Raw genomic sequence first — 15,942 nt, forward strand, 5'->3', positions numbered from 1 at the left:
AGTGTGGGTGGACGTTTCTGATCCACTGTTTCATAATCACACAGCAGCAGCCCCTTTTTACTGCAACCTCCGTCTAAATTTTGCAGTCATTCCCCCCCGCTGCACGAGTCATGGCTGCCACCTGCACCTGTCTGTGCATATAAGTGCCGATCGCCTTTGCCTCTGCTTCGGCTGTTTAAAACATCCTACTTCCAGCGATAATAATATGAGCGAAGCGTGCAATCTCTACTTTCCCAAGGGAGATTAGATCGAAAGTGTTAAGAACCTACAACTGAAGCAAAAGAGGACTTGAACTATGCCACATTCTCAATCTCACACGTAAGAAAACCGAAAGCTTTTATATTTCCACGGGAAACGAGCACACCACACACGACCCCTCGCCCGCCCGCCCCCCGCCCCCTGCCCCGCCTACAGCGCGGCCTTCGGCACCGCCCATAGCGCCGCCCCGGAGCAGGAAGCCGGGATGGCGTCCCATGACCCCGGCGTGGCACGGAAGGACTTACTGGGAAGGGACGGAGGTGAGGCGGCGCTGGGGAGCGAAGCGGGCGGTGCGCACGGCAGCGGCGGGAAGACGCTTCGCGGGGCGGGAGGCAGGCGGCGAGAGGGGCCGGCGGGGCGACCGAAGCGCGCGCGGGGAGGGGCGGGGTCCGCACGTTGCCCGGCGGACCTGCGTGCGCGCGCTCGCGGGCGGGGCGCCGGCAGCGCCCCCCCTCAGCCGCCGCCTCGCCCCGCAGCCCGGTATTGCGGCGGGCGGGGCTCGGCCGTGCCTGGCGGAGCCCTCGGAGCGCCGCGGCCCGGCCCGGCCTGGCTCTCGCAGCTGCTCGCGGCCACGCCCCGCGGGCCGTCGTTTTTGCTCTTCTCTTGTTGACTTGTTGCGGTACGAGAGTGGCGCTAGAGTTTCTTCGGTGCCTTTTGTTTTTCGTTTTTCCCGTTGGTAGGTTGTTTAAACTAATGCTAGCACAGATGCGATTTACTTTTTAATCCGACGGCTTAAGATATTAACAGTCAGAAGAGTCCTAACAAAGCTACAACTGTCCGCGCAAAGCCCGCCGATCTCAGAAACCCTGTGCGGCTTTTCCGAGCTGATAAAGCGAGGAGCACAACTGGGCAAAGCTTGACCTCTGCTAGCAAACGAGCTGTGTTCAGCTGCGGCTCAGCTCTCACAGAACGACGCCGTTCTCAGTTCGGAGGCAGCTTGTTTCTCCTCTCCTGTCAGCTGCTTCCTCACGTATCCCTGCAGGTTCTCCTCAGCCGTTTGTCTTTGGTAGTGGCAGCTTGTGCATTTACAGGTCTTCCCTGCGTGCCCCTCTGCTGTGAGGAAATCTGCTGAGCTGTAGAAAGTTGCTGAGGAGATGTGCAAACTGGAACATCTCCATTCTTTTAATAGTCCTGCAGTTTTAAGTTATGACACTTGTAACTCAGTTTAAAGCCTCAGTACTGCACGACTGCAGAAATTACTCCTTGAAATGAAAGAAGTGATGAGCCACTGTATTGGTTACCCTCCCACGTGCTCCAGTTTCTGCTGTCTGTCGTTTCTGAGATGAAACAAGACCCTTTTGAGTTATGGTGTGGTCACCCATCTCCTGGGCAGGATAACTGTGGTGCCCCTGCTGACTCTGGATGAGAGTCCCATTTTCCTGTTTCTCACCAGCCAGAGAGAATGGGATGACCTCTGTGCTCACTGTGCTCTTACTGCCCTGTGCATGTCTAGAGCGTATATATCCAGATAGTAGAATTCAGTAAGTTGACTTTAAGTGCAAGGAACAAGTTATTTTCCATAACGCATCATTCATGAATTATAGTACTGTGGGTTTTTCTTCATGTTTTTGGGTCCCAGATACATACAGATGTGTTGATATATCAAGAAAGCCTTTCTCAGTTAGCAGATGATGATCAGATTAATTATCAGTAAGCAGTTTCCCTGGGTCAGATTTTCAGGGCCCCAGGGGAATTTTTATGTTCTTTTTAAGATGGATATATCGTTTCTGTCCAGGTGTTATTCTATCTAATGATTTCTGTGTTGTTGCTTTTTATATTATTATGTGAATTGATACTATTGATATAAGGTGAAAGTTTTGTTTTATTCTTTGGCACTGAGATATTAAGGTACTCCTGTCAATAATAACTGCTCTAGCAGCCCTCTTGTTTCATAATAAAAGGTAAATAGGGGAGAAGAGCAAAAAAAATTGGAAAAAATTCAAACGCTTGAGACTTGTAGTGCAGGCCTCACAGGGGAGCTTGTTTCCCACATAGAGAACAGGCAAAGGAAAAAGGAAGGAATGATTCTTGTGAATAGATACACACCATATATATGGTAAAAAGTAGAAGTTACTGGTCTGAATCTTTAGGTTTGCTATTCCACATTTACATTAAAGGTAAGCCAAGAGCAAATCTAGGAACTGTGGAGTCCTGCGTTTTATGACTGGGGCGACGCTAGTGACAGGGATTGTGGAAATTCTTGAGGTATTTCTCTTTTTCCGTGTCTGTAGTAAGGAAACTGTAATACGTCATTGAGTATGTAATGGTGAGTTCATAAAATGCTGTGAATATCCAGCATCCTGTGAAAGTTCCAGTTAGTGTTTCATTGCAGTATCTTGCGAGTTTGCATAAATAAAAGAAAATGTTATTTTTCTGAGTAGGTTCATGAATAAAACTCAATTTGGTTAATACTGATGTTTGATTGTTTGGTTTTTTCCTTCTGTTATTGTAGAAGCAAATTTCATTTCCTGAATAGTAGCATCAGGAGAATGCAGTATGTAGAGACCTCATGGAAGAAAGAATGAACAAAGTTATTCCAGTTGGAACAGTTACCATTTAGGAGGAACCGCTACTGCTGTAATGAAGGAATAGATGTACTGCGGACATCAAAAAGGGGTTTATTCATTTTAGTGTCTGACCTGTTCACAAAGAAGTTCAGAAAAATTTACATGCCTAAGGGCAAGGGAAACAAGTTATTTGCTCTATTTTTTAAAGCACTTTAAATTAATTTTTGACAGATAGGATGAGAAGAGACAAGTGTTCTGCACTGCAAATGGCCTGCTGTTTGACATTTGTTGTTTGCTAGCCTGGAACTGTCTGGCAGAAGGCTGACGACACTAAGGTTTGTACTAGAAAGTTTGACTTTTTATTTGTATTCTGTAACTTAACAAGATGATAGGCACCTAAAGCATGTTACTGCAGTCATATTTCAAGTGTAAATTAGAGGTTTAAATACTGTTTTGCTGGTCTTCTGAACAGTATTACTTTTCCAGTGTGGGTGATTATTTTATTTGGTGTAGGTCATGTATAGTTTCTATTTGAGTTCATCTTCCATGTTCATTGGAAATATAACTTAAGAAGTTAACCAATTAAATGCGTTTGGTAAAAACCTAACACAATCTAAGCTGTATTCATAAGTATAGCTTTTAGTTTCATTAATTAGACCAGAAATCGTCCCGTTCCCTCGTCAAAGGAAGCATGCATTGCTAAATGTGATATTGGGGTAACCTAGTAAAGCAGAAGTTGTTCTTTTAAGATGCAGATTAATTTAAGTCAAGGAATTGTCTACAGTCAAAACTACAAAGTACATCTGAACAGGTTGGGCTGAAAGGTGGACTAGAAGAGGAGTTTGATTTTGTTTATTTTTGGGGTACTTTTAAATCTCAATTGTTTCATTTTTGATTTACAGATGTTTGACAGAATCAAACCATCTGATGAAGCTTCCGCTTCTTCAGCACAAGGTGAGACGTTTAAAGCGCATGCTTTTATTGCAGGTTTTTTTAATATAATCAGTTCACCTTACAGTTGTGTCATTTGATTTCCTAAATTTCAGTATGGAACTTAGATGGAAAAAGTGACTTCTAAATTATCCACAGGTTTCCATACAGACAGGATTTTCTTCCCCAGTGGCAAGCTGTTTAGGACATGCTGCTTTTTTAGCTCTCTGGTTGTGGAGGGAGCTGTCTTATGAATGTAGATTGCTTAATCTTGATCTCAGACAAAAGTGTAAAATACCTGCTCACCTCAGCCAAGAAAGGGTGACGTTTGTTTTGTGAACATCCTAGAGGATCTTTGAGTATGAAATGATCTCTCTAAATTTTTATTTTAACTTCTAAACTTCTTTCTTTAAAATATTACCAAGTATAATGTAAGGGAACTACCTAACTTGACTGCAGGTAAAAACTTCATGAAATCCTTTTTTTTTTTTTTATATTGGGAACAGAAAGACATGGTGTTGAAGGCTCACTACAACAGGACAGCAATAGCAGGTGAGTAAGGTGATAATCTAACTGACAACCAGTTTTCTGCTTACACTAAGTAAAACAAGAATAATCTGTTTTTCAACCTTCTATATCCTCTTGTGTAATGATTGATAGTGATGCAATGTAGATTAAGCATATAATGGAGATCTTTTATCTTTTTTGCAGATTATGAACTGTGGGGAAAGGGCACTGTAGTGCCCAAAACTGATTATGTTGGTGTCAGAATTTCTTAGTTTGTTGTTTGTTTGTTTGTTTATTTCAGAAGACCAAAGAAGAATAATAAAAGAATGACTGCCATTTTCTGGGCAGATAGATTTCTTCAGACTACTTCAACTCACATTAGAATCTGTAATGGTTGTGCCTTATACCCATTATCCTTTGTTCTGCATTTAAGAAATAATTTTCTTGGGTGTGGCTTAAACTATGTATTCCTGAATGCCATTGTAATTCTGAAATAGAAACATTTATTTTTTTAAGTTTGCTTCAGCTCTGTAGGTGGATACTCTGAGTTTCTATGTTAAGAATGTAATTATCAAGCCAACATTTGCCATTTTCTCAGTGAAATGTCTTGGTAATATTACCTGCTTCTTTCAGTTTGCATTCAAGAAGGCAAGAACATCCTCGATCTGGAGTATCCACCATGCAAAACAGACAAGGATACTGCAACTGCTGCCACATACACTACAGTAATCTGGAACAGGTAAGAAGGCTACTGGATAATCCAGCAGCAGATAGCAAGGAGTACTAGTAAGCTTTTTTACCTTACAAAGCATCATTTTCTGCACTGAACGACCAACTCTGAATGGAAAAAAAGTGAGTTCTACAAAGTATGCACAAAGAGGAAATTCTTACCCGTTACCTGTTATAAAGAAACTGGTGGAAATGGCATGCTTACTGCAGTCTGCTTTTCTGAAGTGGCACCTTACTATACTTTGCACTCATTAGGTTTATTTCTGTTGCTTTAACATCTAGAATTAGATGTACCGTTAAATATTACAGTTAATATGTTAGTTAATATCAAAGTTGAGTACTTTTGATCAACTGCTAACTTATCTGTTGTTAATACTGTTGGTTTCTTGTCTTCTAGACTTTTTAACTAGAAAGTATAAACCTATTCAGTCTTCTGTGCTTATGAAAATACTCCATAGTTTGTAAATTATGGGGTGTTTGCTCAAATGAAGTTCAAAACTGTTCATAATCTTAATCATCATGTTTAAATGTATTTACAGCATTTGTTCCAGTCACAAGAGATTTGTGAACAGCTTTCAGAACAGCTGATTTATGTTCACTTCAGAAAGGATTTTGACGCATTTCAGTATTATTTACATCTCCCTATGCATATTCAAAAATTTCATAGAATTCCAGCCTTGAAGTAGAAAAGGCTGAAGATTTTTCTTTTTGTTGAAGCATTTTTGTTGTGACAGTAATGTTTTGCCTGGAAAGTAATTCTTCTGAACAGATCATTGTGTTAACGGTAATATAAAACTAGTTATTCATTTTATCTTTCTTCAGCATATTTTTAGCTCCCAGCACAGACACTTTACCACTTACTGCAGGAATCGTATGGGTACCAGTAGCTTGATGGAGCGTTTCCTGCAAGATGTTTTGCATCATCATCCCCACAGATACCATGACAACAGGTATAATAATGTTTGTTTGCTTTTTAAGAATATGCTGGTAGAGTGCATATATTGTGAGTTCTTCTTTCTGTTCCATCACTGACCAGTACATTTTGCCCATTTGAGGTGAAGCATTCATTTCTAACTTGTGTTCAATATAAATGTATTTGCATAACCATTGTCCAAATATATTCCTTTGGTGTTGTTTCTGTGCTTTCAAACTTTGTGTCACTGCTTATGATACAGTATCACTGATAGCAATTAAATATAAAGGCCTAACAAAAAGTAGTAACATATTGGTCAGCTAGTATGCTAGCAGAGTGGACAGTTGACATATATTTACAAATTCTTACAATAGATGCCTCTGGGCATAATATTGATCTATTTTGCAGTCTGTTTTATGGTACATATTGAAGTGGTTCATAATTTTGGCTTTTTGAATGTGATACTGGTTTGTGGATTATGTCAGGTGAGAGTTTATGTATTTATTTTTCACCATCCTCACAGTTTCATGTTGAGTTACTATTTGTGGGAACTACAATAATTGGCCAGTTTGTTAATGCTCAAATTTCTAAAAGTGTTCCCTTTATTTATCATGTGCATGTTTAAGCATGATAAGAGGGAGTATAAACTTCTTTCTGTAGGAAGGTCAGCTGAAAGAAAGTTAGTTAAGTCTCGTTCCTTGTTATATTCTGCAAGGCGTTAAAAAACCCTGGTCTGAACCAAGTATATCATAATAAATAACTGGGTTTTTTTTAGTATTCTTTCTCTATTTCTCACAGAGAAAATAGTGACTCTGCTTTAAGGTAATACACAAATGAAAAAGGCAGATATCTCTTGAGGTATTGATAATACAAGGTTATTTCATTCAGTGAATAATACCTACTATTTAGGAAAACCAAGCTATCCATGTTCCCCTAAGTTACTGGAAGAAGGAACAGAATAAGAAAAATAATGTACAAAATATAGGTAAGGTTGGATGATAAGTTTGAGAGAAATAATCCAGTATACATACAGAGTTTGGAATAAGAAACCAGAGATGACAAAGTGTGAAAAATAAAAGTGACAAAATTTTTATTAAAAAAAAAGAAAAAATTCTACTTGTTTTTGCCTTCTGTTTAGATCTGATTTATAAGATTTTGGAGTTAAGCCAAAAATGCTTTACCTAAGAGCTTAGATGCATGCCTCAGTCAAGCACAGCAGTTCAGCTGACTGGCATAATTTGATCATCTGATGTATTTGATTACATCACATTCATATGATAATAATCCTCTTTTTTTAATGTGTTACATGAGATTTCTTCTTGTGCTTAGTCAGTCCTAATAACACTTATCTGTCCTTCTATTCATTCTATTCCTTTTTTTCTTTTTTATCCAGAATTCCACTGTATTCTATGTGATTATACACCTTTAACTGAGGAAAAAATGTTTTATTTTTGATGTTAGAGAAGGAATATTACACGTTGTGCTATAATCTTGTCTTCATTTCCTATTAAAGAAACACTTGCATTTCAAGCGATGAGGAGTTGTGTACTGCTGTTGTTGAACTGATAACAGCTATTTAGGCTCAAGTAAAGTGTTTTGCAAGTTTTATTCCTTTCTGTTTACCAAAATTTAACTCAACTTTCCCACTGCCTTCCTTTGTGTTCAGAGGATAATTGTAATCATTTCTATGCCATACTTCACAAAAATGACTAATAAGTCACAGAACAATCTGAACCAGAGGGTATCAGTTTATGATCTTTTGTAATGCTGAGAAGTGATTGTTTAACTTATTCTATATTAGCAACCAGTTTTTGGTTTTTGATTGTTTTTTCTCTTTATTTGTTTGGCTTTCAACAGACTCTCAGGGACCTTTATCACTACCTATTGCATGGTTCACAGATCAGTAAGACATAGCTTTTCCTTTTCAGAAACCATGAAGGTGGCAAGATCTTAGATTCTTCCAGCTATTTTATTCTACTGTGCTGTTACTTTAGCTAACTTAACAGTTGCAGCTTTAAAAACTCTTAGTTGCTATGAGGTTTTTTGTTTTGCTACCTAGAACTAATTTAGATAGTTAAACATCAACAATGTGTTTGCTACATTTGTTAGTTCAAATCAAGTAGTGGCAGTCAGTAAGTATGTACATCACTTCATCACTCAAATGATGAATAATTTGTTTATCGCCGAAGTAAAATACTCTGTAAATTACTTCATTATAAATAGTATACTTTGGCACTTATACAGCCAGTGAGATCTTTGTTGTGAGTTTTGGAGCTGTTAGTTATTTGTTGAGAATGTTTCATAATGATGTTTTAGAAAAACTGGGGAACAAACAATTGTAGAGATTGTCAATTATAACTAGGGGCAGGGAAAGGACCTACTTATTTGCCTTACCTCTTTGCTTAAGTTATGCTGTTTCCCTGATAACTGTGTAAGTGAACTGTTCATAAGAATCTAGAAGAGGGTGAATTGATGAGTGATAGTTTAGTCAAGAAAAATCGCAGCAGACTATCTTTGACAGCATAACAGACCTTCTGAACTGAGAAAAGTAATCTATCTTGATAACATCTGTCATGTTGCATCTATCAGAAGCCCACATAGAGGCTGTTTCTCTATGAGGCTTAATAAGCAACTTAAGAAAATGTGATTAGAGATTAAATGGTGATGAGTATGCAGCTGTCTTAAAAAAAAATTATTCTTAATTACTTCTGGCTTGAGGGAAGAGCATGAAGAAGACTGGTAGAGATCCAACAAAATCTAATGTTAGATCAACTTTGAGCTCTATCTTGGGGCTTGAAGTCAGTGGTTTAATGCTAGATTATTGGTGTGTGTTTTTTTAGCTTCTTTTGATTTGTTTTTCTGTTTTGGTGGTAATCCAGTGAGTTTTTGTGTGTGGTTTAGTTTTTTTTCCTACTCTAAGTCTTGTCAAATCTGCAGAGACCAAATGAGAATTTACTTTCAAATAAAAATGAAAATGTTTTTTGAAATATCTGTTATTTTTTTCAACCATAGAACAGATCTTCTAATCTGAGAATTCTTCTTTTATCTCTCATTTCTCAGTAAAAGAATGAGAAATAGCTACCCTCAGAGAAGATCGCCTGTCATTGTTTATAAGTATGGAGTATCTAGTTAGAAATACTTGGTATCTTCTGGCTTTATTAATAACTTTATAAGCTTGGACATAATTCATGTGCGAGTCCTTCAAGGACTTCTGCACATGCTGACTACTAAATGCTTACAAACAAGAAAATTAGTATACAGTGGGTTTTACTCTCAATACTTCCGTTAGCAGATGAATGCACCACAAAAGGTGCACGGCTATCTGCCATGTATTCAAACAACATCTGATTGGCTCTCATGAGGTCTGATTATAACTGTCAGGTAAAGCATTATATTCTCTCTTCAGTTGTATTTACTACATTTTAAAACTATTTTCACCTGCTACACATAGAACCATAGAATCAATCACCAAGGCTGGAAAAGACCTACAAGATCATCGAGTCCAACCATCCACCTACCACCAGTAGTTATTACTAAACCATGCCCCTCAACACAATGTTTAAATGTTCCTTAACACCTCGAGGGTCGGTGATTCCACCAGCTCCCTGTGCAGCCCATTCCAGAGCCTGACCACTGTTTCGGAAAAGCAGTATTTTTTAAGGTCTTAAACCTTTTGTGTTCTAGAGATGCATAACAGAAGTAGTTTGTATCTCTCTGTTCTGTTAATTCTGCAAGATGTGAAGCATTTTTTATCTAAGGCAATCATGAAGATAGAGCTTCCAGTTCTAGAATATCTGAAAGTCATTTGTTGCCACAGTGAGGCTGGACAATTGTAACTTAGCTTCTTAGAGAAGTAAGTCAGAGCTGTGGTATGTCTGTGAGAAGCGATGGATGTGGAATTCCTTGGTAATGTGTGCAAAGTTCCTATCAGGCAGCTGTGTTTTGCAGGAAACAGGTATTTATATGCTGTAGTATTCTTATACGCCGTAGTATTTTTATACTACGCCATATTATAATGTTCCTTTTCCTTACAAAAAAACATCAGTTAACACATTATAGTTTTACCAAAGAAATAACTTGTTTACAAGCTCACAGTTTTCAACAAAGGGAAACTGTTTTTCAAGCTTTGCTCTGTTTTTAAAACTATTTTAAGTTAGGCTGCTCTTAATGGATATTTGCATGAGGAGGGTGATCAACTAACAGAACTAACTGTTGTCTTTAGCTTTGGGGAATGTTCCTTCTTCCACTATTTTAATGGAACGGTTCTTATAGCAAAACTAGTGTCTTGAGCTTGTTCATTAGGTGCAATTACTTTAAAAAAATGTTGTTGGAAAAAAAAATCTTAATCATGTGTACAGTATTTATATAGGATTCTTTTTTCAACCACTCTTAGGCCGTCCTATGATGATATGCCACTCCCCGTCACTCCAGAGCCTGCCAGGATTGCTTCTTCGGGAGTGGTGGAGAAAAAGAAGAATAGAAGCAGACAGGTGGCTTCCAGCAAAGACCAGGAGTCCATCAGTGTCATGTACTCTCCTACTCTATACCAGTCTCATGAGCACACAGAGGAAACTTCTGTAACACGGACACTTTCTCAAAAATTAGAAACTGAGAAGGAACTTGTTACAGGAACATCCCAGATGTCTGTGGGTAATTTTAGCAATGAGAAATGCAATGTCCTCAAAGATGCTCAATTTGCAAATCATAGCCATGAAGGCCAGTTTACAGCTGTGAGCCCAGTACCTCAACATTTTTCTGTCAACACATTAATTCACAGTTCTCCTGTTAATCGTAAAATAGAAAAAAATGTGAAGAGTCCATCATCATCAAATCGTATTCTGCATAGAGGATGTGATAGCACAGGAATGGAGGTATGCAATAGGGATGAGTTGAATCCTGCTCTGGAACTGGTTCACCCAAAATGCCCTTCAGTTTTACATCAGAATCCTGTGTGCAGCCACAGGAATTCTTTACGTTTTACCTCAGGTCAATCTCTTTTAAAACGAGATGGTTTACAAACTCAGGATGAAACTTTGGTGTCTGATTTCCGTCTCAGGGATACTGTGGGGATCAGCAGCTCCCTAGGTCTTGGGACTTCCCCTCCACTAGCAAGATGCAAAAATGTGAAAATGAACAGAGGGGATGCAAGTTCAGTGGATGAAACTATTGAAAATGTTATTCTGAAATATTGCCATGGAACTGCATATGAAGAACTTCATTTCCAAGAGAAGAATAATCTCTGTTCAACTTTTTCATCCCTTCTGGATCATACTCATTTAGAGGGTTCTGAAATGAGTTTTGACTGTGATGCACCTATTCGGTCAGGAGCAGATGTACCGAAGGCAGCTATAAAAGACATAGAATTGCTAAAAGAGGTCCAAATAAGTTTGCAAGATAAAAACTATGGAACACAGCTCTCTTCTATTTTAAAAAACGAGTCAGTGGAGCAAATAGAAACAGTGAAACAGAACGTAGTAGTTCATCCTGAAGAAGCTGTTCTTCCAGCTCTGCCTCATGTGCCTCCTTCTTTTGTGGGAAAGACCTGGTCTCAGATAATGTATGAAGATGATATAAAAATTGAAGAACTTGTGCGTGATTTCAGGGAAGGTCGTTTTCGCTGCTACTTTGACAGTGAATCCTCAGCCAACTGTACAGGAAAGAGAACAAAGAGAAGAAAGCAGAAAGATGAAAAAAGGAACAATACTGTCGAGGGTAATAGAACAGAAACTGCATCAGTTAAAGCACTGCCAGAGTTTAATGATGCTTTAAGTGGTGGCTCTGATTTTGATAACCCATCTTTAGCTTCAGATACGCTATGCAACCCACAGATTCTTAGAACGCCTAGGAAGAGGACGTGGCGCCTAGCTTCAAGATGTCAGGTGGTTAAAGTCAGCCATGGTACCCAAACAAGTCTATTGAACTACCCTGTAACAAAAAGAAAAATGACCAGAAGAGAATCTGATCCATCTGATCAAAAAGCCAGTGTCATATGGCCAGAAAATGAAAAGACTCCAAACATGAAAACTAGACTTTGTGCCCTTAAACTTCCTGAGTCCTATAGCAGGATTATGAGCCCTGTGCAGCCCAAGACTGTGGTGTATGTACTTTCGTGTCCAGAGATGAAACAATGTAAAGGCAAACCTGTGGATATTCCCAAAATGAGGAAAAATCGTAATTCCACAGATAGCAAGGACTCCATAAGGTATAAATACAAACAGTGTTCTTTCAAGTATTACGACCCACTGACAAACAGAATTCTGAAAATGCCTCCTAAGAGTTCAGTTGGGGAAAAGGCCAAAAAGCCTTCTCATGTTCGACAGCTGTTCAGAAGTCTCAGCTTTGATGCAAACATGAGGAAATTAGTTGATGCACAGAGAGAGAGCACACCAACAAAGTCCTTCAATCGGTCAGACTTCTATAGTGCATCTTCGGCAGCTTGTCTGCCAGAATCAGGTAGAGGAAGTGATACACTCTCAAGTCAAAAAGCAGACATATCTTCAGTTTCCACAGAAAGAACAGACTGTCTGGCATCTAGTTACCCTGAGAACTCTTTTAAACACTTGGTCATTTCCCCTTTGAGTTCTCACCAGTCTGTTGTTGAAGGAGATGGTAGATTAACTCCATTTAACAGTAGAGTTACCAAAACTCCTCTGACCTCCATCAGGGGTGATCGATTAGAGAGAGAGAATCCAAAAGCAATATGGAAAAGAAAAGAAAGCACTAATAAAGAACCAGTTTTTTCCAAAAAAGCTTCAGGAGCTATGTCTGTCAGATGCGCTGTTGGGAGGAGAGGAAACAGAGTAACAACAGGCAAACAAACTTCCAGAACTAAAAAGCAACAAAAAGAGGGAATGAGAAGGAAACTTTCTCCCTGTGCTCAGAAATCTTCAGCTTTCCCCATTCATAGGCACCAAACAAGGAAAACTACAGTGGGAAAGCACCTTAAGAAAGAAAAACCTGATGCTAAAAAATTAAATGTGAGGAAGAAGTCAAAAAGGACTTTTCTGAACTCAAATGTCACAAGTATTCCTGAGAAGAGACAGAAAGTCACATCAGGATCTTTTCCTAAGAAGCCAGAGCGAGCTTCTTCCAAAGTCAGAAGCTGGGAAGTAAGTGGAGATCGGGGTCACCCTAGCACTGTGAACCGACCTTCAAGAACTTCTGCTGTACCGTTGCTTAGAAACTGTATTGTTCTACCAGGTGAGAGCTAGCCACCAAAACAACTGTGTTTTTTTTTTTGTTTGTTTGTTTTTTTAATAGCCAGCACCTGGAAAAGGGAAGGGAACAAAAGGAGGCCATAGACAAAGCAGTTGAAGTGCTAGAGCTGCAGAAAGTACAAAGCCAGTCTAATGTGAAACAGGTACAACCTTAAACTCTTGTTCCTGGTATATGGGATGTTACATATTGCACTGTTCTACTGTGTGAAGCTGCAAAAGTTGTGCATTTGAGTTTAAAGCACTTAGATAGAATCCTATTTACTAGGCTTCACCTTTGCATCAAAACAAATGGGCTTGAATAGTATCATGTTGTTTTAATGAGATTATCAGTGCACGGTAGTGCACTATAATAGGGTAAATTAGAAGCTGTATTAATTAATTGTGCCTATTCTCCTTTTTTCCACATAATTCTTAAAGTGCAAAAAATGATTCTGTTATGCTAGAAATTAAATTAAGACATTAATCTGGGGTAAATTCTGTGTATGTATTTTGTGTTTGTATATATGCACACCTTGTTCAATACATAATATGGTATATACTTTCTGAATGAGTGGTATTGAGATTAATACAGTATGATAAAATTCAGATCAGTGCTTTTCTTGAAATGAAATATAACTGTACATGGTTTTATATTGATCCTTTTTCCCAAAACAATGTCCAAACTAATTTTTTTGGACAAAAAGTCACTGTGGGCTGTTACCGAGCAATAATGGACTATCCTGGTAAGGAAATATGTCCCTCCTGGTTACCATGGTGGTGGCTATACTGAATCCTCAAATTCCCCTAAAAATATAAGTTTAGTGTTTTCTTTATTCTCTTTTGTTTTCTTTTTAAACGGCTTATTGATAAAATTCATAGGTTAATTTGACATTCCTTAGGGAGGGGATGGAAATGTTATAATACAAATAGCAATCAGTTCTTGTGTTTCAGCATTAAATTTTGAGACCCTGTACTTTTTTTTGGATTTTAATTGGGTGTACTGTTGATTACATTTTTGTGTGCTATAGTTCAACCTTTATTTTAAATAGTCAGTACAGTATTTAAATAAAACAAACCTGAAGCGACATCCAATGTGTTCAAATATCTGCTTAGAACAGATATCTACATAAGCTGAATTAAAAATTTAAATAAAATATTCTGTAATAATTTACGTTAGGCAATTGATACTCTGTGACTTAGTCTGTTGGGGAAAAAAAAGTCTAACATTCTGTGGTTTTGGTTATATTTGTTTTTCTGCTTTTGCTTTGCTTTCTTTGTTATTTTTCTTTTGATTTGTTTTGCTTTTAGTTTTTATGATGACAGCTTATTTGATTAAAAAGTGTTTAGCAGACAGAAACCCCAGTGCTGAAATTGTTTGTACGCTTTAAGATCAGTGTCGATTTTTCATTTGTCTTCAGTTTTAAGCAGAGAATTAAGCTTCATCACTGTCAGGGCTCTTGTTTGTACATCTGCAATTTGATGGATTATATAATCTATCCTATTGTAAAAGTCTTTGTAAGTTCTGTGCTTGTACAATATATCTTTTTTAGATATCATAATAGTATAAGACCCTGCTGATTCTGCAATTGCATACTGTACCTGTGCATTCCCTCCCTCCAAATCAAAACCTATTCGTGATTGATTTTCTGAAGTGTCATGGGTTACTAGTTTGTTTTGAGATAAAGTTGCACTTTGAAGCATTATATTTTTAAATAAAACATCTGAAAGAAATGTAAAAGCTGTCATCATAAACTACTCATTGTTAAAAAGTGCATCAAAAAAACCTCCCCAAAATATATGTACATGCATATTTCCTGGCATAAATAAAAGATGTGCATGTACTTAAGCCAGCTGGAAACTAAATTCCTTTGCAGGTCAAGTATAGTCTGACATTTTATTAAATTTTTCTTTTAGTTTTGAAATAAAAGTTGATTTCTATGGATGAGTTTTCCTATGGTTGTCGGTTGACAAAGAATCTTATGACTGTATTACAAGTCACTGGAAAATAAAGGGTTATGAGTTTTTATAGTCCTCTGAACTAATTGTGCCTGTATAATTTAATATTTTGTCTAATATAAAACTGATTTTTTTAAACAAAATTTTAATGGAATGGTTTTTATAGAAAGGCTAATTTTTAGAATAAAGTTTTAAAGCTTAAAAAAGATTTTTAAGATAAAGTTTGTTTTAAAGCAAAGCTTTAAATTAACTATATATGTCCCATTCTAACATATTTTTATGATACAAGAATGTTTTCCTATCTGACTTCTTCAGTGTCATTTTACATAGTATTGTACACATGAAAAATACGGATTGTTTTGTTTGTGAATAAGGTTTTACTACTCTGAAGATTGCTAGTGTATATTTGTTTACACTCAAAAATACTGTTTTCCATACTCATTTACTGCAAGCTTGTGTTTGTCTAGCATGCAAATTTCCTTGAAACTTTGAGTAATAAAATACCTTGAGGACTACAGAATGACTAATTTTTTAGCATGATTTTTTTTCCTCCCTCCAAATAATATACTCCTTTTCCAGGTGTGACTTCACATTTTTTTTTCTTAGTGTTATATTTAAATGAAGTATAAGAAGATATATACATACCTGACTTCTTTAAAAAGTCCGACAATGTTTATTAAAGAAAACAAATCTGGTATAAACTTGGAAATACTTCTGTGGTATACAGTGTGAAAAGGTTTGCTATATAGATTGCATTTTCTTCTTTGCTTCAGTTCTGACTGTTCAAAAACCTTTAATGCATGCTCACTGACTGCTGGGAATGAACTGTAGTATGGGAAGTAACTGTAAATTGTCTTAGAAAGAGAATTGATGAAGGTATGCTCAAAATGTACACGAAGGAAAAAAAAGACATTCTTCTGAAGTCTTAAGGAATTGTTTACTTAAC

General features: G+C 37.6%; 2 protein-coding genes across 3 annotated transcripts in view; one reads left to right on the forward strand and one right to left on the reverse strand.

The window, feature by feature from the left end:
• The window catches only part of CMKLR2 (chemerin chemokine-like receptor 2), a 23,324-nt gene extending 22,740 nt beyond the window's left edge, over positions 1 to 584 (reverse strand). The window contains exon 1 of the mRNA XM_065751017.1: positions 504 to 584. The gene's annotated coding sequence lies outside the window, so the exon portion shown is untranslated. The remainder of the gene's footprint in view (positions 1 to 503) is intronic.
• On the forward strand, positions 471 to 15,637 carry ZDBF2 (zinc finger DBF-type containing 2). 2 transcript variants are annotated; one of them, XM_065751015.1, is made up of 7 exons: positions 471 to 518; positions 2,997 to 3,100; positions 3,668 to 3,719; positions 4,202 to 4,247; positions 4,836 to 4,941; positions 5,754 to 5,881; positions 10,238 to 15,637. In XM_065751015.1, the coding sequence occupies exons 3-7, from the start codon at positions 3,668 to 3,670 to the stop codon at positions 13,053 to 13,055; spliced, it is 3,150 nt and encodes a 1,049-aa protein (XP_065607087.1). In that variant the 5' UTR covers positions 471 to 518; positions 2,997 to 3,100; the 3' UTR covers positions 13,056 to 15,637. The 2 variants fall into 2 exon arrangements, with proteins under 2 accessions (XP_065607087.1, XP_065607088.1); XM_065751016.1 differs by lacking the exon at positions 471 to 518 and having other exon boundaries at positions 2,062 to 3,100; positions 10,238 to 12,953; positions 13,105 to 15,637.
• The last annotated feature ends 305 nt before the right edge of the window (positions 15,638 to 15,942 follow it).

This window comes from Cyrtonyx montezumae, unplaced genomic scaffold (genome assembly GCF_038088225.1).
Source record: "Cyrtonyx montezumae isolate F1298 unplaced genomic scaffold, pur_monq_1.0 scaffold_7, whole genome shotgun sequence".
Taxonomy (NCBI): domain Eukaryota; kingdom Metazoa; phylum Chordata; class Aves; order Galliformes; family Odontophoridae; genus Cyrtonyx; species Cyrtonyx montezumae.

Excerpts from the sequence above, each read along its gene's own strand:
- ZDBF2 (XM_065751015.1), top strand. The coding sequence starts at position 3,668 with ATGTTTGACAGAATCAAACCATCTGATGAAGCTTCCGCTTCTTCAGCA. Across the intron at positions 4,248-4,835 it reads CAACAGGACAGCAATAGCAG|TTTGCATTCAAGAAGGCAAG; the intron begins GTGAGTAAGGTG and ends TGCTTCTTTCAG. Across the intron at positions 5,882-10,237 it reads CACAGATACCATGACAACAG|GCCGTCCTATGATGATATGC; the intron begins GTATAATAATGT and ends AACCACTCTTAG.